This window comes from Heliangelus exortis, chromosome 10 (assembly GCF_036169615.1).
Source record: "Heliangelus exortis chromosome 10, bHelExo1.hap1, whole genome shotgun sequence".
In the NCBI taxonomy this organism is placed as follows: domain Eukaryota; kingdom Metazoa; phylum Chordata; class Aves; order Apodiformes; family Trochilidae; genus Heliangelus; species Heliangelus exortis.
The window spans coordinates 92,805-115,067 of NC_092431.1; the positions used below are offsets into that span (position 1 = coordinate 92,805).

Here is a 22,263-nt window from a genome sequence, read left to right on the forward strand (position 1 = left end):
GGCGGGGCGGGCCGGGGTGGAGAGGGGCGGTGCAGCCCTGTACGGCTCGGCTCGGCTCGGCTCGGCTCGGCTCGGCTCGGCTCGGCTCGGAACGGCTCGGTCCAGTCCCTAGCACTCGGCTGGACTCGGGAGTCTCGCATCCCGCGGGGACCACAGGTACAGCCCGGCGCCGTCGGGGAGCGCGACTCGGACCAGATCGGCACTGGCCCGGCCTCGTCCCGGGCGCTGCGGGGCTGGATGCGCTGAGCCGTGCCCGGCACCCGCGGAGCCTGCCTGGCCGTGTCGGGACAAGGGCAGGATCTGCCGCCTTGCTGGGGTTGGAGGTGAGGGTGCCTGGGGGTGCCTCGGCCGGAGGTGTCCAGGTGCGGGGGGCCGGTGTGTGGTGGTTGAGCAGCCACCGGAGCAGGAACGGGCTGTGTGAGCATGCGGCCCGGGAAGTGTCACTGCCCCAGACCCCTGGGTGTCACAGCGTGTGGGGTGCTGGCAGCGCGGGCTGTGCCTTTCCCTGGTTGTCAGGAGGGCACCTGGTGTTTGCCGAAAGCTGTGCCACGCGTGTCCGTGTGGCAGGGTGAGAGGGTGTAGGCAGCGCAGGCAGCATGGGCAGTGTGCATTTCCCACGTGCTCTATGGGTGCCCAGCAGACCCACCGGGTTTGTGGGGTGCCACATCGGGGCTGTGTGGCCACACTGCATCCCCAAGCGTTCTGTGTGTGGGCTTCAGGAAGCTTGTTTGCCAAGCTGTGGTTTGCAAAGGCCAGTGGACACTCAGGATTTCCATGAAAATGGAATGTGCTGTAGCTCGCTTGGAAGAGAGGATGGATGAAGTGATAGGGAGGCGTTCTCTCATTGCTGCTCACCCTGCATCTTTCAAGCGCACTTCAGAGGAACATGCAGTCAGATGAGCAGGTCACCCATGTCTCAGTAGCTCCAGGTAGGCTGTCACTGTGCTCCAGACAGATAAACCCCTGGCAGAGGTGAGGGTCCTGCTGTGTCCTGGAGATACTTGGTGGTGGCAGAACTGCAAAGATCTGGACTGTGACCTGCTCTGGCTTAGAGGGTGACAGCAGGACAAGGGGACATCAAGCAGCCCAGTGGGGTTGGACCCAGAGTCAGCAAAGGAAAGGAAGCATGGCCCCAGTGTGCACTCAGTTCTCTGCCCTAGCTGATGCCCTGGACAGCCTCTAGAGCTGGGCATATCGTCCCCATCAGTGTCCTTGTCACTGCCGGGGATGGAGGCACTCGGTTGGCTGGTGTGCACAGGCACCCTGCCTTCTGGGTGGTGGGGGACTGTGAGCTCCCAGACAGGTGGTGGTGGGAGGTGTCACCAAGCCTGCCAGGGTGGCCAGTGCTGCTGTGCTGCTCCCCAATGCTTTTGGGACCAGTCCAGCTGCAGACCCCTGCTGCCCTCCAGACCTTGGCTGTGCTCACTCCAGAGCTCCCATCTTGTGGGATGTCTGCAGGCAGGGGGCCAGCTTGTCCCCACCCAAGCGGGATGGGGCTGTTTGGCCCTCAGCTCATGCACACACTGCCAGCCCCCCAGTGCTGCTGGGAAGCAGGAAGAGAAAAGCAGGTCCATCCAGGAAGTCAGGATTGCGAAAGGGCCAGCACTGGGCTGTGTGTGCTGCACCACTGGGGAGAAGGGGAGGGATGGAGCCTGGTGCCTGAAGCCGTGGGACCCACCAGACCTTCTTCTGCCCCAGTGCAGGGACATGACCCATGCTCTCAGGGATGTCCTGGTGTGGGCCTCAGTAGTGTGACCATGTCACCCCTTTAACCTTCCCAAGGAAGGATAAACAGAGGGAGCTTCTTCCTTCTTGTGCTGGCGTCTTTCCTAGTTCTTCGGTTGATTGTGCTGCTCTCTGAATCTTTCCAGTTGTCAGTGCCTGGGCTGCTTTGTGTCCCCACATGTGTGTCCAAGGCCGCTGCTGAGAAAGCATATTCCCATGGGGCCTTCCGTGGCGTGGCCCTTCCACGCTGCTGTGGTCTGGCATGTTGTCCCCATGAGACAAGGATTCCCTGTGCCTGGCTGCCCTAATGCATGCTGATCAAACCACTCCAGTGTGTTCATCATGAGCTTCCTCTTCCCCAGGTCTGTTTGCTGTTCACCAAGATTTAGCTGGGGCAGACTGATGTCCCCCTATGTGCGCAGTGAACGCAGAATGTCACTTCATGTTCAAGCAGTTCTTGGGAACCAGCAGCCCCCACCCAGGCTCTGGGCACCCCCCCTTGGCACTGCTCATCCCTCCAGCACTGCATATGGGAACCCTGGAGGTCCCAGCCCTGCTGCCAGTGCCAGCTGTGCCATGGGCTGGGAGGTGTCTCGGGGCCCTGCATGCACCCAGCTGGGACATTCCTGAGGTTTCCTGGGCAGTGGTGAGGATCTGGGCTGCTCTCCAGCTCCCACGCCCAGCATTCGCTTGGGGCCAGCCTGTCCTCTCGAACCCTTTTCACTTGCAGTGTGAGAGCTGCTCTGCCTCTGAGCCCACTTGCGCTGGGTGAGGTATGTTCAGCACAGCACAGGCTGGTGGCTGTGTCAGGAGCCCCAGTCCAAGAGAAGGCTGCCTGGATGGACCAGGCAGCTGGCAGCAGGACACTGGGACACTGAGGCAGGTGAGCCTGGGCATGGCTGTACCCAGCTTCTGTCCTAGTTGTGTGGCAGTAGCAGCCAGAGGACATTCCTGGACACCTGTCCCTGTCCCAGGCAATTCCTGGCCTCCTCCCCACTCCCACAAGTGCTGTCTGGCCATGGGCCTCTGTCCTCCTGCCCCTGTGCACCTCTGCCTTTTGCACTCTCCAGAGCATGTGTGTGAATTCTGCAGATTCCTCCTCCACTTTATCAGGTGCCTTGTTCTGGTCTCTGGTCCTACATGCTTTGTTCCTAAATGCACAGGTTTAGATTTTCCTTGTGGTCAAGGGTATAGGCTGCATGGTGCCATCCTATCTGTCTGGGTCTGTCCCCATCACAGTTATGCACACTCCCTGCTCTGTTCCTGTCTGCAGATGGTAAGACGAGGGGACTGTTTTCCTCCTCCAAACACAGGGTTGCTTTGAAAAACATGTGATCTACACCAGAAAGCCCACTGAATAGTGACTTCCCCATTGTAACCATATTTTAGTTCCAGCAGGTGACCAGTTTTAATCCACTTAGTAGTAGGCACATTGATTTTGCTGAATGCTAATTATTCATTAAAAGGTGGTGCAAGATGAACTGAATGCCTTCCAGTCACAGGCTGTTATATCAACACAGTTACTCCAATTAACCAAACCTATGATCTCATAAAAGGTCACATCAGCTTTCCAACATGGGCTATTTCTGCAGACCTGTGGAGATTGGCATTAATTTTGCTGCTGTCCTTTACTGTTGCACTAACCCCGTTGCAGAACAGCCTGGAGCCTGCCTCCAGTCCCCCTCAGCAGAGATGATTTTGCTCATTGAGTGTAAGCACTGGTGGAGCTTTAGTCCTTCTGTGCTTGCAGCTTTCACAGACTCCTGAGGTGTGTTACAATTAGCACCATGAGGGCCCAGACTTTTATAATGCTTCATTTGGGCTGGGTGAATGCCTGACTGATGAGCAGAATAAGTGTTCTATTATTGCTCTGCTATGGTAAACTCATCCCTTCGGGGCTTTCCAGACAGAGCAGAGATGTGGAGGGAACATTCCTGCCCTGCCCACACCTGGTGAGCCCAGAGACCCTTTTCTCCAAGCTACTAGGAGGGCTGGGTGCCTGTTTCTGCCTGCCCTCCTCTTTTTCCTGCTGTAAGAGGCTGATTAAAAGGTTCAGCAAAGCTCTTCCCTGCTGCCTGCCCACAAATACGCTTCCTGCTGGGTTTTGTTTTGTTCTTGCAGAGCCAAAGCAGGCAGCTGAGGTGCGGAAAGCCCAGTTTGGGGGTGTGCTTTCCCAGCCTGGAAGGGGCTGGCTGGAGGGTGCCATGGGGCTGTGCTGTCAGGTCATCTGGAGTGGGGCTGACACTGGTGCCATTCCTGGGCTACCATGGCACCTGCAAGGTTAAAGTGGTCCCTAATTGGATAAGTGGAAATAGGTCAAGGAAGGGTTCGCAGAGAAGTGTTTTCACCATTCTTTGCAGACAGGGCTGGTGCAGGAATACCACATCTCCCTCAGATATTCAGGGAGCCATGGATGTTTTTGAAGGGCTGGAGAAAAACAGCACAGAAGAATGTGAAGGCTCCAGCTGCCTGTCTGGGCTGCCAACCCTTCAGCTCCAGCAGCCTCTGCCCCAGCCCTGCTCCAGCCCCCTCAGCCCTGGCAGTGACCCCCTGCTCTGGCCACTCAGCTGGGGGACACACACCCCCTGGGCCAGGCTGCCCTCCTGCCCACCAGTGCAGGGGCTGTGGCAGAGTGGTGTGAGGTGCCAGGGCAGCCCCGGGGTGCAGGGCTGAGGGGCACCTGATGGGTCATGAGTGTGGCTGGGGGACTGGATACACAGACAGGCTGGTGCAGAGCGGAGCTGGCTGTGAAGGGGGGGTTCAGCAGCTCGGTGAACTAGCTGGGCAGAAGGAACTGGTGTTTTGGCACAGGTCATCCATCCCACATACCCTGACCCTTTCTGCCTTTGCAGAGCCAAGCTGCCATGGGAAGCTGTGGCATGTGGACATGGCAGGTGCTGCTGAGCAGCCTGTGGCTGTGTGTGGGCAGCTCCCAGCCTACCCTCCCAGGTCCTATGCACAGCCCCAGACCCCAGCTGAAGTTTCGCCTGGCTGGCTACCCGCGTAAGCACAACGAGGGCCGTGTGGAGGTCTTCTACAATGATGAGTGGGGCACCATCTGCGATGATGACTTCATGCTGGCCAACGCGCATGTGCTGTGCCGGCATCTCGGCTTCGTGGCTGCCACTGGCTGGGCCCACAGCGCCAAGTACGGCAAAGGCATTGGTAAGAGAGGGGTGGTGGGCACAGCCCCCCACCTGGCATGGGCTGGGGTTGGGTTGTGGTGTGTTTGCCACAGCAGGTTTGCATGTACACAGCAGGGGAGGCAGATCTGTGCACCTGGCCCTGGTCCCCGGGCACCTTCCCCGCTCCCCAGTATTCTGTGTGGTTTTGGCCCCCTCACCTCTGTCTCTGGTTCCTGGCAGGGAGGATCTGGCTGGACAATGTGAATTGTGCTGGAGGCGAGAAAAGCATTGGGGACTGCAAACACCGGGGCTGGGGGAACAGCGACTGCAGCCATGAGGAGGATGCGGGTGTCATCTGCAAGGATGAGCGCATCCCAGGCTTCAAGGACTCCAATGTCATTGAGGTAAGGAAGCTGTTGTCTGGGATACCACAGAGACAGCTTCCAGGAGCCCTGACATGGGCAGGGCCACCAGATGTTGCCTGCAGGGTCATGGGACCTGGCCATCCCTGTTCCCCACCTGGGACTGAAGACCCCATCCCCTGCAGGTGCCTGTGTCCTCAGGGCATCCCCGGAAAGGGCTGGTAGGGACAGCAGGGTGTGGGGCAAGCCAGGGCTGCCTTGTGCCCTGCAGACTGAGCAGAGCCATGTAGAGGAGGTCCGACTGCGGCCGGTGGTGTCTGGGGCCCGGAGGCAGCTGCCAGTGACTGAGGGCATCGTGGAGGTGCGCTACAAGGATGGCTGGGCACAGATCTGTGACGAGGGCTGGAACAGCCAGAACAGCCGTGTCATCTGTGGCATGATGGGCTTCCCTGCTGAGAAGAAGGTCAACAGGAACTTCTACAAGTGAGTGAGGCCATTCAGGGAGCCCATATGGTTGGGATGTCAAAGCAGAGCTGGGAGCATGGACCTGGGGCAGAGCTGGGGACAGTGCCAGGGACACGGGGCAGTGCTGAGGCCACAGAGAGGGCCATGCTGTTGGGCATTTAGGTCATAGGCTGGACTTGATGATCTGAGAGGTCTTTTCCAGCCTCAATAATTCTGTGATTCCCCAGCCTCCTTCCCATACCTGCTGCTTGCCAGTCTTAGCCCCAGCTGGTCCTGTGGGCACTCACTAACCAAATCAGGGGGCATGGTGTGGCTGGGGGGCTGTGTCCCCCCGCCTGTTCCATGCACTACTGCAGAGGATGCCCTAAGGTGGCAGCTTTTGCTCCCTGGCAGTTTTGCACCGCAACATTGCATCCTCCGAGTGTGGGGTCCCTGCGCCAAGGGGGTGTCTGTGGCCGAGCCACGCAGGGATGCTCCAACGTGGCCCAAGTTAGGGGTCCAGGGGTGTGGGCACGGATACACTGCGCAGTGTGGTGCCTGGGTAGTGCCTGGTGCTGGATGTGTCCCTCACTGGGCAGCACCGTGTTGCTCCCACAGGCGGTTGAGGCATACAGCCAGAATGAAAGGCCAGAGCCTGAGGCCCAGTAGCAGGTAAGGGGCTGGGGTGCCCCATCTGCTGAGCCCTTGGCAGAGCCAGGCTGTCCAGCACCACTGGTCTCTGCCGTTGGAACAGATCCTGGTGCACATGGATCCAGATGGAGCAGACCAAGGGCTGGGGCTGTGCTGGGCAGGCAGAAAAAACCCACCCCAGTTAGAACTGCTGTGCATGCTGGGGTCCCCCATCACTCACGAGAGACAATTTCTCTCCCAGGCCAGCTGTGCCCCAGTTGTGCATGCACCCGTCCTATGCACCAGGCAGGAGTCCTGGCACAAGGGTCAGGATCCCCTGAGAGGCACAGAGAGGACTGTGGTGTCCTGTGCCACAGCCCCAGGAGGTCCTGGAGCAGAGCTATCTCTCCTGGAGGATGGAGAGGAAGGCTGTGGCAATGTGCTGCTTTGCGCAGAAAGCAGCAATGGGGAAGCTGGAAGGGCTGTGCACCCCTCCATTCCCTTTTGGGGGGCTGGCAGGGTGGGCTGAAGTGGTCAGGGGAGCACTTACTCAGGGTGCTGTTGGTATGGCAGTGCTGGGGACCAGAGTGATGGGCACAGTGTGGCAGGTCTTGTCCTCAGTGCTGCATCTGCTTGGGATTTCTTTCACCCTCTGCTACTTGTTCTTGCTGCCTGTCTGCAGCTCCTGAGGGGCAGTCAGCATCCAGACTGTCTGGATGGCATCCAGCCATCCTCTGGGCTGTGTCATGGCCTGAGTCCACTGCCCCACTGAGACATTGCCCTGCCCCCAGCACACAGCCTTGCCCTAGTCCCACCCACCTTCCCCACAATCGTTGCTGTGTAACAAGGCAGCATGGGATGTTGCTGCATCCTGCAGTTTTCTGGTGTGATGTGGGCAGGAAACTGCATCATGGCTGTGGAGGGCAGCTGTGTCACATTGCTGTCAGCAGATGATGCCATTGCACCCACATGTGACACAATGGAGGCATGCATGAGTCTCCCCAGGGGCCCATGTGCCCAGTTGAGTCTGCAGTGCCAGCCAGGGCAGGCTGTGCTCCCTGTGTCACTGCAGCTGTCAGAGGTGACAGGGCTCCTTGATGGTTGTTTTCTATTTTCCAGGCTGGCCTCCAGTCCTCAGCCTAAACAAAAACGCAGGGAGGACATAGGGTCCAAGAAGAGGTAAATGGCTCCAGTGGAGAGCCTGAGTGCCAGGAGCCTGGCTTGGTGCCACTAGAGCCCTGTGTGTCCCCATGCTGCCAAGGAGTGGGGCAGGAGCCATTGAGGGGCAGGCCTGTCCCCCTCAGGGGACAGGGTGAGGGGCATGGACAGCAAGCACAGCCACAGGCAAGGGGGCCAGTGACACCTCCACTGTTGGCTGGACACACCAGTCATGTCTCAGAGCCCCTCTCTCCTTGCAGGCTCTTCACGGAGCGGCAGCAGCTCAACTACCGCCTGCATTCCGTGTCCTGCACTGGGACAGAGGTTCACATCTCCATGTGCACCTTTGAGTTCTACCGGAGCAACACCTCAGCTGCCTGTGGGGCTGGCATGCCTGCCGTAGTCAGCTGCGTGCCTGGGCCCCTCTTTGCTGCCAGCAATGGCCCCAAGAAGAAGCAGCGCCAGCAGCAGCAGGGCCAGGTGAGCCCCGCTGGAGGGGGTTGGGTGCTGTGGTGGCCCACAGCTGGCCCTACAGGGTCTATCCTCTGGGCTGGGGGTTGCCGGTTCATGGAGTGGGAGGGGATGGTGTCCTGTCCTTGCACATCCCAGGAGTTGTGGCTAGCAGTCTCTGTGTTGTGCCACAGTGCGAAGCTGTGCTGTGCTGCACCAAGCTGTGCCATGCCATCAGCCCCATGCCAATGCTGCCCCACACCGTGCTGTCCCACGCTGTGGTGACCCACACCATTCTGTCCCACACCATGCTCTCCCACCCCATCCCCTGACCTGCCCCCCCCAGCCACGGATCCGGCTGAAGGGCGGCGCAAAGGTGGGTGAGGGCCGCGTCGAGGTGCTCAAGAGCAATGAGTGGGGCACGATCTGCGATGACCGCTGGAACCTGCTGTCGGCCAGCGTGGTGTGCCGCGAGCTGGGCTTTGGCAGCGCCAAGGAGGCCCTCACTGGGGCACGCATGGGCCAAGGTGAGGGTGCTGGGGGGTAGGGGATGGAATCGCCCTCCTGGGTGTGCAGATGAGGCACTTGTCCAGGTGCAAGGCTCTGCTGGGCTGGGCGAGCCATGGCTGGGCTTGTCCCCTGGCTTGTCCTGAGCATCCTTCAGGGACCATGGCTACTTAGCCCAAGCAGTAGCCATGAGGGCCAGGAGTGCTCCGGGCCACCTACATGCACTCCCAGGAGTGAGGGCAGGATGGCCATGGTTGTCCCTGTGTCACCAAGCCCTGAGCTACACTGTCCCCTCCCAGGGATGGGGCCTGTCCACTTGAACGAGGTGCAGTGCCTGGGCACTGAGAAGTCCCTCTGGAGCTGCCCCTTCAGGAACATCACACAGGAGGACTGCAAGCACACAGAGGATGCAGCTGTCCGCTGCAACATCCCCTACATGGGTTATGAGAACCTGGTGCGCACCACAGGGGAATGCTGGTGTCCACAGCGACACGGTGCCTGGGGGGCTTCAGCACTGGGGTGCTGGGGTGGGCGTGGGACTTACTGTAGGGTCGGCCCATCATCTCTCCTCTGCACCCCATCGCACCTGATACATTTTCCCCTGGTCTGAAAGAAGGGCTGCCCTGAGAGGCTTGGGGATTTGGTGGGAGTGTCGAGGTGCCCCTGTGAGGAAGGATGTGAAAGAGAGGATGTGGGGGCCCTGGGTGCCCTGTGGGACCCCATTGTGTGGGTAGGTGTGGAGCAGCTGGTCCCCGTTGCTGTCCCTGCTGCTGGCCCATGCCGGCTCCCCAGCTGAAACACCATGAAAAAAAAAAAAATCACTTTGGCCAACCAAAAGAGATTTTTTTTTTTTTTAAAACTGATGATGAAATGGGCAAGTGGAGCCACATGTTCCTGTTTGCCCTGGCCTGTAATTTCACCCACTTTGGGCTTTTTAACAATTCTTAGCTCTCTCATAACTTTCTTTTCTGAAATGAGAATGCCATTTCAAAATGAACTACTTTCTCTGGTTTGGTGAGACCGTTCCCAAACTCACAAGCAATTTCTTGGACTCAAACCTGCCATCTTTGGTGAATTGCTTGCTGAAAGCTGTGCCTGGCTTTGTTCAGCTCTGCCACTGCCTCTCTCCGCAGATTCGGCTGAGCGGGGGCCGGAGCCGCTTCGAGGGGCGGGTCGAGGTGGCGGTGGGGACTGGTGACAGGGACCAGCCCCGCTGGGGTCTGGTCTGCGGCGAAGGCTGGGGTACGCTGGAGGCAATGGTGGCCTGTCGCCAGCTGGGTCTGGGATTCGCTAACCACGGCTTACAAGTAGGTGCCAGAACCAGCTTGTCCAGTGCAGCGAGCCACCACCAGTACTGCTCTGCGGGGACAGGGATAAAGGATGGGGACAGGGTGGGAGGCAGCATGGCATGGGTGCCTGCTGACAGCCCCAGGGCTTCCCTGCAGATCCGCCTGGTAGGCGGGAGGACAGCATCCGAGGGGCGCGTGGAGGTGAAGCGGGGCAGTAAGTGGGGCACGGTATGCAGCGATGGCTGGACCACCAAGGAGGCAATGGTGGCCTGTCGCCAGCTTGGCCTGGGCTACTCCCAGCATGCAGTGATGGTAGGTGCTGGCAGGGGGGACCCCGGTGACACCGTGGTGATCACAGGGACCGGGGCTTCCCTGATGGTTGTGGGGCCATACGGGGCAAAGGCACATGTTCTGTGCTGTGGGATGGACCCTGAGAACGTGTCCAGGGCTGGGTGCTGGATGCATGCGAGCTGGGGCACCCAGAGCAGCCAGCCTGGCCCCCCAGCCTGTCTCACCCCCTCCCCAGGAGACATGGTACTGGGACGCCAGCAATGTGACAGAGATGGTGCTGAGTGGGGTGAAGTGTGCTGGCCATGAGATGTCCCTGAGCCACTGCCAGCACCATGGCACCAACCTGAACTGCAGGAAAATGGACACACGCTTCGCCGCCGGTGTCATCTGCTCTGAGAGTGAGCGGCAGTGGGGTCTGTGGGCAGTGGTGCTATGGGGCCAGGGGCTGCAGATAAAGGGGCTGAGGTCAATGGGGTTTTCAGGTGACAGAGCTGCAGAGTCAGCCTGTCCCTGAACAGCCGCCTGCTCCCCAGCTGCGTCTGACCTGCTGCTGCACGCCCCGCTGGTGCAGGAGACGGCATACATCGAGGACCGGCCGCTGCACATGCTCTACTGTGCAGCCGAGGAGAACTGCCTCTCCAGCTCAGCCCGCCTGGCCAACTGGCCCTATGGCCATCGTCGCCTGCTCCGCTTCTCCTCACAGATCCACAACAATGGCCGCGCTGACTTCCGCCCCAAGGCTGGACGGCACTCCTGGGTCTGGCACGAGTGCCACCGGTGAGTGTGTGGCACAGGGAGGGGAACAGCCTTGGATAGCGGTCAGGGTGAGGAGAAGGCAATCGTGCTGCTGAGGTGGGCTGGATGAGGATGACACAAGGCAATGGTGGCACTGGGTGAGGATGATGCTGGGCAAGACACCTTCTGCCAGTGTCCAGTTTTGCCTGCTTTGGCTCAGGGATGTCCCTGGATGAGCAGTGCTGGGTCTGGATGGGCAGGGATAGGGCTGCAAGCTATGAAGCTGACACTAGCCAGGGCCATCCAGCTGGGGACAGCTGTGTCCCCTCCTGGGGCAGGACAGGGCTCAGCCTGACCTTGCAGCACTGCAGCCTCAGAGCAGGGGCTGAGGGGACCTTCCCTGACTGAGGGGCCAAGCAGAGGGTGGGGGATCTGCTGCAGGGCAGGGAAACCTCTGCTCTATTCCATGCAACTCCGCTTCATCTCCAAGTGCCCCCAAACTCCCAGTGCAAGAAAGGCACTGGTGCAGCTGGGGCACTGTGGGCTCCCTCCTGCAGGCACTACCACAGCATGGACATCTTTACCCACTATGACATCCTGACCCCCAATGGCACCAAGGTGGCTGAGGGACACAAGGCCAGCTTCTGCCTCGAGGACACCGAGTGTGAGGAAGGTGAGCACCGGGAGGCTTTACAGCACTGTGCCTGTCTGTGTCCCCACCATGAGGCTTTGTGTCACCATCCCTGCCATAGTCACTGCTACAGGACTGCCTGGCCCCAGGCATTGAATACTCTGGGGCCAGGCTGGGGGGTGACACAGGGCTGTGCAGAGGGGCAACAGGGACAAGCCACACTCTTTTCTGCCTGCAGACGTGGCTAAGCGGTATGAGTGTGCCAACTTTGGGGAGCAGGGCATCACGGTGGGCTGCTGGGACCTGTATCGGCATGACATCGACTGCCAGTGGATCGACATCACTGATGTCAAGCCAGGCAACTACATCCTGCAGGTGCTGCAGCTGAGTCACCCCAGCCCATCTTGCAACCCTCCCACCTGCTCCTCCATCTTCTGCCCCTGCTCCTCCAGCTCCCCATGTCCCTCTGTCTCCTGCTCTCTTGTGCAGGAACTGCTCAGGCATTCATTCTTCAGCCTGGGTTTTCCTGCTCTGAGCCACACTGCTCGTTAGCATATGGTGCACAGTGACAGAGCCACTCCCTGCACAATGACAGCCACCAGCTCCTTGGAGCTCTCCAGCACATCTCACTGTGGCTTGGAGAAAAGTCCTGCCAAGTTTGGGGTGCTGGGGACCCCCCACAGACAGCAGCTCTGCCAGGAACACACAGATGGCCTGGTGCAGGGCTGTGGCACTGCCAGGTGTGGGGCAGGGGGCTGCCACGCTCATTTCCTGTGCCACACAGGTCATGATCAACCCCAACTTCGAGGTGGCAGAGAGTGACTTCACCAACAATGCCATGAAATGCAACTGCAAGTATGATGGACACCGCATCTGGGTGCACAGCTGCCATATTGGTAACCACCCCAGGACACAGCTTGGGGAGCAAGGGCACACTGGGGCTGGGGGATCTTGGCAGGGGTGAAAAGGGCCCCCTTTTTCAGCATAGCCCAGGAGGAGGGCAGTGAAGGGCTGCAGAGGGCTGTGGGCAGGCTGGTGTGGGGAGGTAGGGGCTTAGGTCCTGGGGGCAGCTGTGGTGGGAGTGGAGGACCTGGGGCAGGCAGGGGATGGGCAGTGCCAGAGCAGACAGCTCTTGCTCTCTGCCTGCCCAGGTGATGCGCTCAGCGAGGAGGCCAACAGGCGGTTCGAGCAGTACCCAGGGCAGCTCAACAACCAGATTTCATAGGGCCCCTGCCCCTGAAGAGACAGGCATCTCCCCAATTGTCCTGCACAGGTGGGAGAAAGCTGCCAGGATGGCCAGCAGGGAGACCTCATGCCTGGCACTGCTGCCATGCCCTGCTGGGAACTGCCCAGGGCTGTCACTGTCACCAGCTGCCCTTTGAGGCCCTGGGAGCTGGTGCTGGAATCACCACAGACCTGCACCTCCTGGCCTGGGGCCACCCCAAACAATGGCCAGAGACTCTGCATCTGCATACCCTGGGCTGCAGCACACAGGTACAGCCCAGGGGGTCCTGTACCCTCACTGTGCCTCCCAGTCCCTGCTGTCCCAGCTGCACCCCACCTTCCACTATGCCATCCTGCCCCAGCTGTTCTCATCCCCACAGCCCTCAGAGGGCTCAACACTCAGCCCAGGACCCCCAGCCCAAGCAGGGACTTGCAGCTCTGCATGGCCCCAGCCCAACCCCTTATCCCCAGAACCATTGCAGCACTGCTTCCCCCTTCCTGGCCATGGCTCCCACACCCATGTCTTAGTTGAAATTTTATTTTCTCTATAAAGCTGTCTGTTCTATTTCCCCAAAGGCTGCTGCCTTTTCTCTGGGGTGGGATGAGGAGCCTGGCAGGACCAGGAGGTCCAGCACAGCTCGTGCTGCAGGGCTGGGCACAGAGTGTGGGAGCTGAAAACAATATTGAGCAATTTTGAGGCCTCTCACTAGAAGGACATTGTGGAACCAGGGCATGTCCAGAGAAGGGCAATGGAATTGGAGAAGGGTCTGAAGCACAAGTCTGACCAGGAACAGCTGAAGGATCTGGGGGTGTTGATCCTGGAGCAGAGGAGGCTGAGGGGAGACCTGGCTCTCTGCAACCCCCTGAGAGGAGGTTGGGGCCAGTGGGGGTGTCGGGCTCTGCTCCCAGGGAACAAGGGATGGGACAAGAGAAGTGGCCTTAAGTCGTGCCAGGGGAGGTTTAGGTTGGAGCTGGGGAACAATTTCTCCTTGGAAAGGGCTGTCAGGGCCTGGCCCAGGCTGCCCAGGGCAGGGCTGGAGTCCCCATCATCTCTGGAGGGGTTTGACCCATGAGAGTCTCAGCAGAGGTGGGATGATGTGACTGACACGGTGGGAGCAGAGCCCAGGCCAGAGGAGGAGGACATGACATGAAGCAACGGCAGGGATAGCCCTGTTCCTGCAGACCAGTGACCTCCACATTGCCAGGGACAGACCCAGGAAGCGTCAGAACGGGGGCAGGCCCTGGCTCCCGGCACTGGAAATCGCTGTGGTCAGGGCTCCCGGGATAGCTATGCCAGACACGCTGACGGCGCCTCAGCTATTTCCCCCGTGAGCCGCCGACTGGGCCTTGCTGGGGGAGCAAATTCCTCTGACGAGGCCAGGCCGGCTGAAAGAAGCCCTGTTCTCTGAGGCGGGAGGAGCTGCCCTTCACGGCAGCACCCTGAGAAACTGAGCTTCTTTCATCTCCTAAAAATAACAGAGAGGAGCAAGAGCTGGGGAGCCCCATCCTGGGCAGGGCTTGGCACAACACCCGCATTCCTCCAGTGGAGCACAGCTGAGCCCAGTGGAGCGGGGGGCTCCTCCAGGAAAAGGCGGAGCTGCTCCTTCCCAGAAGGGACAGAGGGGCTCCAGGCCACCAGCTGCAGAGCACAGGGAGGGCCCGGCCGGTCCCCAGGGGCTGCACGCGTGGGAGAGCAGTGCTGCAGGACAGACACAGGGCTGGGGGAGGGACACGCAGCACCCACCAGGCACCCACAGCCCTGACACCAGCCCCTGCTCCCACCTTTGAGCCTCGTGACCAGCAGGGCCATCTCAGGGCCCAGCCTTGGCACCCCTTTCACAACCTGCTTCATGGGTGCAGCTGTGGATGCAGACCTTGGAGCTTCTGCAATGCTCCCTGTGGGAGCAACGTGGAAAAGCAGACATCTACCACATCCCTCTGGCCCTGTAGGCACAGCTATGGCAGCCTGAGCTGCCACAGACCAGCTCAACCGGCACACCGAGAGCTGCCCTGTGTGTTCCTGCTGCAGTGGTGGCCCTACCAGCCACAGCTCAAGGGCTACTCACAAGTTACAGATGGAGAAGTTGTGTCCCATCCTGTGCGGGTGGCAGGACGCATCTTTCCTAACACTGAGGGGGTCCCTGGGGAAACAGCTGGTGTGCTCCTCCCTGGATGGAAGGACTCATGTGGGAACTGACAGGAAGGGCAGGATCTCACACAGCCCAGCATCCCCTTGGCCACAGCCACTGCATGGGGAAGAGGCAACGGGGCACTGCGATCCCTAGAAAAGAGCTTTATTGGAGTATGGAGGGGAATGGTTGCATCTTGAGTCCTCCCGAGCACTGGGCCAGCCCCTCTGCCTGGCCCATTCCAGTCAGTTCCTCAGGAGCTCTGGATCAGTGCACAGACGTGTCTCTGTCCTGCATCCTCGGCTCTGGGCCAGTCCGTGCCCAGAATGGCAGCACTGCTACTCCGTGACCTCAGGGACAACGCTCACCAGCAATGTGTCATAGCCACGCCGCACCAGCATAGCCAGGCTCTGCTGTGTCCGAACTGCCTCGTACACATCCTCCGCGCGGCGAGACGGCTGCCCGTTGATCTCCAGCACCACGTCCCCAGCCTTCATCCCTGCCCTGCAGAGAGAACCGTGATGGGAGTGCACAGCAGGTGGAGCAGAGGCTCAGCTTCATCTTCCCAGGCATTCCAGGAATCTTGGGCTTCTGCACCGGGTGTCCCTCCAGCCAGCTGGGTGTCTTGGCCAACAGGACACCGAGCCTGGGCAAGGGCCACCAGGGAGTTTCTGCTGCAGACTGACTGCAGACTCAGGAGGAAAGCACTCAGCTAAGCACATCCCATCCCATGTACCTGCTCTCCCACACCACCCTCCAAGGCACAGGGCAGCACTTACTGATGGGCTGGAGAGCCAATGATCACCTTGTGGATCAGCACTCCATAGGAGACATCAGGGAAGCTGGGGTCACGCAACTTCAGCTCAGCCAGGATGCTGCAGAGTGAAAACCAGCATCATGGTAAGGAGCTGGGAAGCAGAGCAGCACTCCCACCCCACCACAGCTGCACAGGCTTGAAGACCACAGTGCAGAACCTCACCTCCTGAGTCTTCACACACTATTAAGGACAAGAGACCATCTGCAAACCCGAGGGACACCCAAACACCACAATCTTTCTGTCAAAAACTGTAAGACAAAAGTCCTAACAGCAACGGAGACAGATGGAAATTGGATCACAGTTACCGGGGAAACACATTGCTATTCTGAGCAGATCAGACCATCGGATTCCTTCCCTTCCTTCCACCCCTCCTTTCCTTCCTCCCTTCCACCCCTCCCTTCCTGCAGTTTCACTTCACTCCTGACAGAACAAACTCTGTGTCCGTCTCTGGCCAGACACGTCCAGCAGAGGTAAACCTGCCTCTCCTCTGGAGAGAACCTGCATCCTCCTCCTGGAGTCCCTGGAAAATCCCAAACAATCCCAGTTCCTCCCATCTTTCCTCAGCTCCAATTCTGCTTCTACTTGGAATCCTTCCAACTGCTCCTCTCCCCTCCTGAAAGCGTCCAGAACTGGTCACTCCACTCCAGCTGGTTCTTACCAGAGTGGAGGACAGCAAACAGCATTCTACATCCCTCGTGTTCCAGTTTGTACCTGTTGCCTTTTGCCCTCTCACCAAGCATCACTGATGGAACCAACAGTCTCATGGTCTGCATGAGCTAGATCTCATGGTTCACAGAGCTAGATCTACACCTCTGCCTCGTTCACCAACACTGAATAATGCCCATTTCTAAGAAAATCTTGTGGCCTCCAGCTGCTCATGGCCTCTAGTTGCCTGTCTCAGGAAGCTCCTGAGCTGTAATGTTGCACCACCGCACCTCAAAGCCAGCAAGATTTTCCTTCTGCAAAGTTTTCTATTTGCTCTTTTGAACCCCACAACACCAGCAAGTTCTGTCACACACTGGGTGAAGAACTAACCCATGTTTTAGACATCCCTCCAGTTATAGCCCAGACCAGGAATACACCTCAGCAGCTGTTTCATGTGTAACTGTTCCCAGTAACCACTGTCTCACTCCTTTGCTGTTTCCAAAGTCCTTTTTTCTGTTCCTTCTTACTTCCTGTTGTGAGATGACTGCCGAGGGTTGTGCTAGCTGGGCCCTGTCTCTTCCCATGGCTTTTTGTGGCAATGGTGAGGGCACCTACAAGCTGCATGGCAGCTGAGCTCAAAGCCATGGGCTCAGCTCTGTTCCCTTCAGAAAACAGGAGAAAGGTTTGGAGCCTTGGGAAGCTCCTGCCTGCCAGACAGTCTGTGAAACAGGACCAGGCTGTTGACGAACTTGTACCCAATCTGGATCTTCTCTTTCTTCCTGCACTAGGGGAAGCTTCTGACTTTCCCAGTGAGCATGTTCAGACAATGTCATCACCCAGTTCCAAGGCAAGCAATCCCTCCTTGGGAAGTGACCCCAGCAACTGGCCACAAACAAGGCTCGTGGTCCGATGGTTGCCCAGGACCAGCTGCCAGACCGCTCGCTGGCTGCGCAGAAGCCGGACCTGAGTAAACATTTCACATGTCTTGCCCGACAGGCTTGGACCTGCACGCCTGTCCCGTGGAGTGGGAGTCGGACTCCCCAAATGCCGGAGGTTCCGCTGAGTACCAGCACCATCTACTGGACACGCCAGCAACGCTGACTGTCCCCAGCCATGCCATCACCCCTGTCTCAGGTGACACAAAGCATCTAATGCTCTGCTTGTGTTCCAGGGAGAAACCCGAGACTGCTTGAGGTGCCCAGAGGTGTTGGCAGCCTGTGCACCACAACACACGGAGCCACGGGAGCCCAGAAGGATTCATCCCTTTCCCTCTTCCCAGGGCACGGTCACCACCATGATGGTTCCTTTCTAGATGCAGCAACCCGCCATCCTCCCGAGGCCTGGGAGCCCCACAACACATCAGCTCTCCTACACGTTTTACCTCCTCCCTCAGCTGATTACTGCAGGCAAACTTGACATTTCTTATTGTGAAAGTCCCATATTCTAGAGCTGTTTATGCACCATCACACAATTCACCTGGTAGACCACTCCTCCTGGAAAGCACAACTTGCTCAGTTGTTTCATCACACTTTTCAGTTGGTGTGCTACATGTCTGTTAATTACACAGCTTTTCTGGTGGCTTTTCATTCATGCAGTGTCACAAGGGTTCTTTATCCAGCTCCCTTCAGTGACAATTACAGGCTCATCTGGTATGCTGGAGGGCACATTCAGGGACTTTTTATCTACTTGCAGATTCTGCCACAAGTGTACAAACTTTCAAGTGTCTAATTTACCTCTGACAGAGCCCAGAGTCTAAACACATGAGTACAAAGAGACCTGAAATTGAATGCTGAGGGCATAAAGACAACCCTCCCCAAACCAGGCACTTAGTTAGCTTGGGAGATACCACTGCACAGCCACCATGCCACAACAAGACCTGTCTGCTGGTCCCTGACCATAGGACATGTACCTGGGTGTGAGGGTCAGCATCATCACCCCTATGTAACGACGCTTCGTCTCTGCGTTGCCAAACCACGAGCCTGCTGAAGAGAAGGACAGCACATGACACATCTGGAGAGACCTGTGCTCAAACCAGCCCTGGGCTGGGTCCCAAATCCACACACTGCAGGGCAGGCACCACATGGAGCAAGTCCACTGCCCACGTGAAGCAGCTGGGTTACATGAAGGTCAGGCATGTTTTACTTTCCTGGTTTGAGCAGTCTTTTTGACTGAGAATATCACCACATGGTGTCAACATAAGAACCAGAAATCAAGAATGTGTATTAAATAAATTATCCTAAACACAAAGGAACAAAAAGAGGCAATGTTCTACAGGACTGAGTTATTTACCTGTCCTTTATAGAACCATCAGATCATTCTGTTTGGATAAGACCTTTAGGATCATGGAGTCCAACTGGTAACCCAGCACTGCCATAGCCATCACTAACCTATGTCCCTCAGCACCATCTACATGGCTTTGAAACCCCTCCAGGACTGGTGACTCAAAACTGCTGATACAGCTTTATGATACAGCTGAATCCTGCACTTGTGCTTCCATTACTGTACACAAGTAACCCTCAGTTTCCAGGTCATTCTTTCCGTTTTTGAACACCAACAAATGACCCACCATGATTTTCCCACACCCTGAGACCTACTGAAAAGCAGAAATGGACCAAAAAAAAAACCCAACAAAAAACCAAAAAAAACCAACAACAACAAAAAAACAAAACCAAACCCAACTCAAAAAACAAAAACCACAAAAGAAAAAAAATCCTTACCTACTTATGGGGACTTAAGTGCAAGGCATTTAGACAATTTAAAAGTCTTCACCTGGGCTTGAAGCCTCAATTGGAGCTTGTCAGACCTATGCAGGCAGGGACAGCAGCACAGGTCCCCCACAGCAGAGGGGCTTTGTGACAGATGTGAGAATCTTCCTGCTTCCGAAGACTCTTCCTGCTGCTCTGCTCTCCCTGCTCTCAGAAGGGCCCAGAGCCCAGCTGTGCCACAGCTTCACTCGTCCCCCTCCTCCTGGCCTCCTTCCCCCGCCACTCGAGCAGGGGGCACACCCAACTCACTCTTGCGCTGCTCCTCCTTCTGCAGGAACTTGCGCAGCCTGTCCGAGGGGATGGCAAAGGAGATGCCTGATGTCACCTTCATGGTGTTCACTCCGATCACTTCTCCATCCTGCAGGGAAGGGCACTGTACTGCTCAGCCAGCACTGTGGTGCACAGGGAGATGCCTGTCCCCTTCCAGCCAGCCCAGCCCTGCTAGAGTGGGCAGAGACCAACCCCAGGGATGCAGCCCTGCCCTCAACCACCCCCCTGCACCAGCCATGCAGCCTCAGCTGAGCAGGGCCCGACACTGCCACCCAAAGCCCCATCGGCTCAGAAGCCCTGAAACAGCACAGGGTTCCCTCCTGGGCTGGTTCCCTGCTCCTCCTCACAAGGAGGCTGGAGTTGGTGCAGCCCCTCCTTCCCAACAGCTGCAGCACCTACAGGTGCTCCCCCATGGGACAGGGACTGAAGGGACACCAGCATCTCTGTTCTAGTGTCCTGCTTCGGCCCAGGAGAGAACTAATTTTCTTGTAATTTTACTTTTAGCTAAATGTCTTCTAAGTAAACCTGTTCCAAACTAGAACATCTGGGCAGTTAGGGTGCAAGTAGGAGCACTCACCAAGTTGACAAGGGGGCCCCCGGAGTTCCCAAACTGCAGCAGCAGAGAGTGGTGACAGCAACAGGTCATGAAAGGCACATCCCAGCCCAGCAGGACCCCCAGCACCAGGACAGGGAAGAGGGAACAGGGTCAGGCCCAGAAACACAGCACCCAGACACCTCTTTGTCTCCCAGCACCCTGTGTCCAGCCCCCACAGCCCCTCCCCAACTCCCCCCTCCCCAGAGAGGGGTGCCGGGATGAGGTGCCCGCCCGCTGTGCGCCCCAAGCTCCCCTTACGTCGATGGCAGCATCGGTCTGGATGTACTCCATGTCGGAGGCGGTCAGGCCCAGCTCTCGGCTGCCCCGCTGGGCAGAGCTGACGATGCCGGAGGTGATAGTGTTCTGCAGGGCGAAGGGGCTGCCCATGGCCACCACGAACTCTCCCTGCCGCACCTCGGAGGAGCGCCCCAGGGGCAGGGTGGGCAGTGGGTGCTGTGAGGAGAGGAGGTTGGTAAGTGGACTGATGGGAGAGGAGGGGAAGGAAGGGGAGGGGAGGGGAGGAGGGCGGGGCAGGGCAGGAAGTGTCTCCACAATAGCAAAGCTCACCTTAGGCTTGATCTTGATGGTGGCAATGTCTGCAACCTGGTCCACATCCTGCACCACAGCGTCGTACTGCTCACCACTGGCGAGCTTCACCCGCACACGCCGCCGGTTGGCCACCACATGAGCATTGGTCACGATGAGCCCATCCGGGGATACCAGAAAACCCGAGCCATTGGAGATGGGCATATCACGGCCCGAAAAAGGATGCCTGTGAGGTGGGCACAGGTCAGGGGGGCAGGCAACCTGAGGGGATGGTGGGGACTCAGGGTGGAGGGGGCATGCAGGACCAGGCAGACTGGGTGACCCCAGCGGGGAGGCCTGAAAAAAAGCAAAGTATGGTGGAGATGTCTGGCAACAGCACTATAGGGAGACTCCTTCACTTTCTCATCTCCATAGTCCACATGAACACACAGGGAACAAGCAGGAAGAATCCTGAGCCTGTGCACAATGGCAAAGTTCTGACCCTGCTGGGACAAGAGAGAGAGGGCGGGAAGGTTGCTGGTGTTCAGTGAGACAAGGGACCCAGAGACAGCAGACACAAGGTTCTGAGGGGACTGGTGCCTTTTTGCCCTGGTCTTTGGGGCTCCCAAGTCCTTGAGCCCAGAGGCAGACTCTGCAGGGATGCAGCATGACACAGAGGAACAAGGGAGGGATCGTTCACCCCAAAGCCAACTGGACACAACTCCACACAAAGGGACACAAGGGAGTGTCTGATGTCCCTTCAAGTGCTCAAATACATAGAGGGGGACTCCTGATAGCTAGGAAAAGGCAAATGTCCCACCAGCCTGCAAGACCAGGAGAGAAAAAAGGTCTTTAAAACTGCAGGTCAGTCAGCTTTGCTCATGGGGGAAAGTTATGGAGCACCATGCTGGGGGTGACAGCACACTGTAGGTGACACCACAAGCTGCAGAGCAGAGCCATCCTGAGCTGCCCTGACAGGCAGCAGTCACGTTCTGGCAAGAACGTTCTGGAGCCCAATGGCAAAGTTCTGCTGCAAGGACAGAGCGGGAGCAGCCTGGGGCCGCCGCCCCGAAGGGAGCTTTGCTGAAGCTCTCCTGGAGGAGCGGGCGGCAGCGGCGCGTCCCTGAGGCAAAGGGCGATAGCCAGGGAATGGGTCTGTCCTTTATGGGACCCATTCGGCGGCCAGGCAGCCTAGGATGGCCGAGGGCTGGGAGAGGGGGGCCGAGGGACTCCTCCCTGAGGGTGCGGGGAGGACTGGGTCAGAACAGGACCGAGAGGCCGCCGGTACCTGCCCACGATCTCCACGTAGACCAGCGCGGGCGCCGTCTTCTCCACCACATCGGCGATGAAGTTGAAGGCGGCGCGGGGCGAGGAGGGCGGCGGCGGGGCGGGCACGGCGGCGGACAGGGTGGGCAGGGCGGGTCGGCGGCTCTCCCGGGCCCACAACAGCAACAGCCCCGCCGCTCCGGCGCCCAGCGCCGCCGCCAGCGCCCGCCCCCCCGCGGAGGAAGAAGGTGGAGGAGGCGGTGCCTCAGAGGCCCCGCACAGCGCCCGACACCACCGCGCCGCGCCCGGTGCCGTCCGCAGCCGCAGCGTTACTAGCGCCCAGCACCCCAGCCCCGCCATGCTGCCGCGGGGCCGCGCGGGGCAGACTGGGAGCAGCATCCCCACCCCCTGAGGCATGGCTCACCGTGGGGCACGCTGGGAGCTGTAGTCCGTGAGGAGGGTAGCCTCCGGAAGCTGCCTTCCGCCGGGGGGCACGCTGGGAGTTGTAGTCTCACCGCCACAAGGAGCCAGTAGCGGTGGCGCGGGAGAAGGGCAAGGAGTATTTGCGACGGGAGCGCCGGAGTCATCAGACCCGCGGACCTCCCACCCGGCCCCTCCGGCAGCCGGGGGCCCGCGGCGAGCGGGAGGGAGCGGAGCTGCTGGGGGGGAGAACTGCGCCT

General features: G+C 58.8%; 2 protein-coding genes across 14 annotated transcripts; one reads left to right on the forward strand and one right to left on the reverse strand.

The window, feature by feature from the left end:
* The first annotated feature begins 2 nt into the window (after positions 1–2).
* On the forward strand, positions 3–13,146 carry LOXL3 (lysyl oxidase like 3). 11 transcript variants are annotated; one of them, XM_071753007.1, is made up of 17 exons: positions 3–323; positions 4,578–4,890; positions 5,091–5,254; positions 5,484–5,695; positions 6,275–6,328; positions 7,406–7,465; positions 7,705–7,924; positions 8,241–8,421; positions 8,701–8,855; positions 9,535–9,708; positions 9,847–10,002; positions 10,217–10,379; positions 10,515–10,758; positions 11,274–11,389; positions 11,586–11,722; positions 12,132–12,243; positions 12,499–13,146. In XM_071753007.1, the coding sequence occupies exons 2-17, from the start codon at positions 4,590–4,592 to the stop codon at positions 12,570–12,572; spliced, it is 2,523 nt and encodes an 840-aa protein (XP_071609108.1). In that variant the 5' UTR covers positions 3–323; positions 4,578–4,589; the 3' UTR covers positions 12,573–13,146. The 11 variants fall into 11 exon arrangements, with proteins under 11 accessions (XP_071609108.1, XP_071609113.1, XP_071609105.1 ...); XM_071753004.1 differs by having other exon boundaries at positions 54–156; XM_071753009.1 differs by lacking the exon at positions 9,847–10,002 and having other exon boundaries at positions 75–323.
* Positions 13,147–14,849: 1,703 nt separating this feature from the next.
* HTRA2 (HtrA serine peptidase 2) lies at positions 14,850–21,978 on the reverse strand. Of its 3 annotated transcripts, none has more exons than XM_071753017.1 (8): positions 21,606–21,976; positions 20,360–20,564; positions 20,051–20,245; positions 19,775–19,807; positions 19,177–19,285; positions 18,072–18,144; positions 15,480–15,575; positions 14,850–15,204 (listed from the first exon to the last, which is right to left on the reverse strand). In XM_071753017.1, exons 1-8 carry the CDS (start codon positions 21,941–21,943, stop codon positions 15,039–15,041), a joined length of 1,215 nt encoding a protein of 404 aa, XP_071609118.1. In that variant the 5' UTR covers positions 21,944–21,976; the 3' UTR covers positions 14,850–15,038. The 3 variants fall into 3 exon arrangements, with proteins under 3 accessions (XP_071609118.1, XP_071609119.1, XP_071609117.1); XM_071753018.1 differs by having other exon boundaries at positions 18,072–18,141; positions 21,606–21,975; XM_071753016.1 differs by having other exon boundaries at positions 18,072–18,141; positions 20,051–20,564; positions 21,606–21,978.
* Between the last annotated feature and the right edge of the window lie 285 nt (positions 21,979–22,263).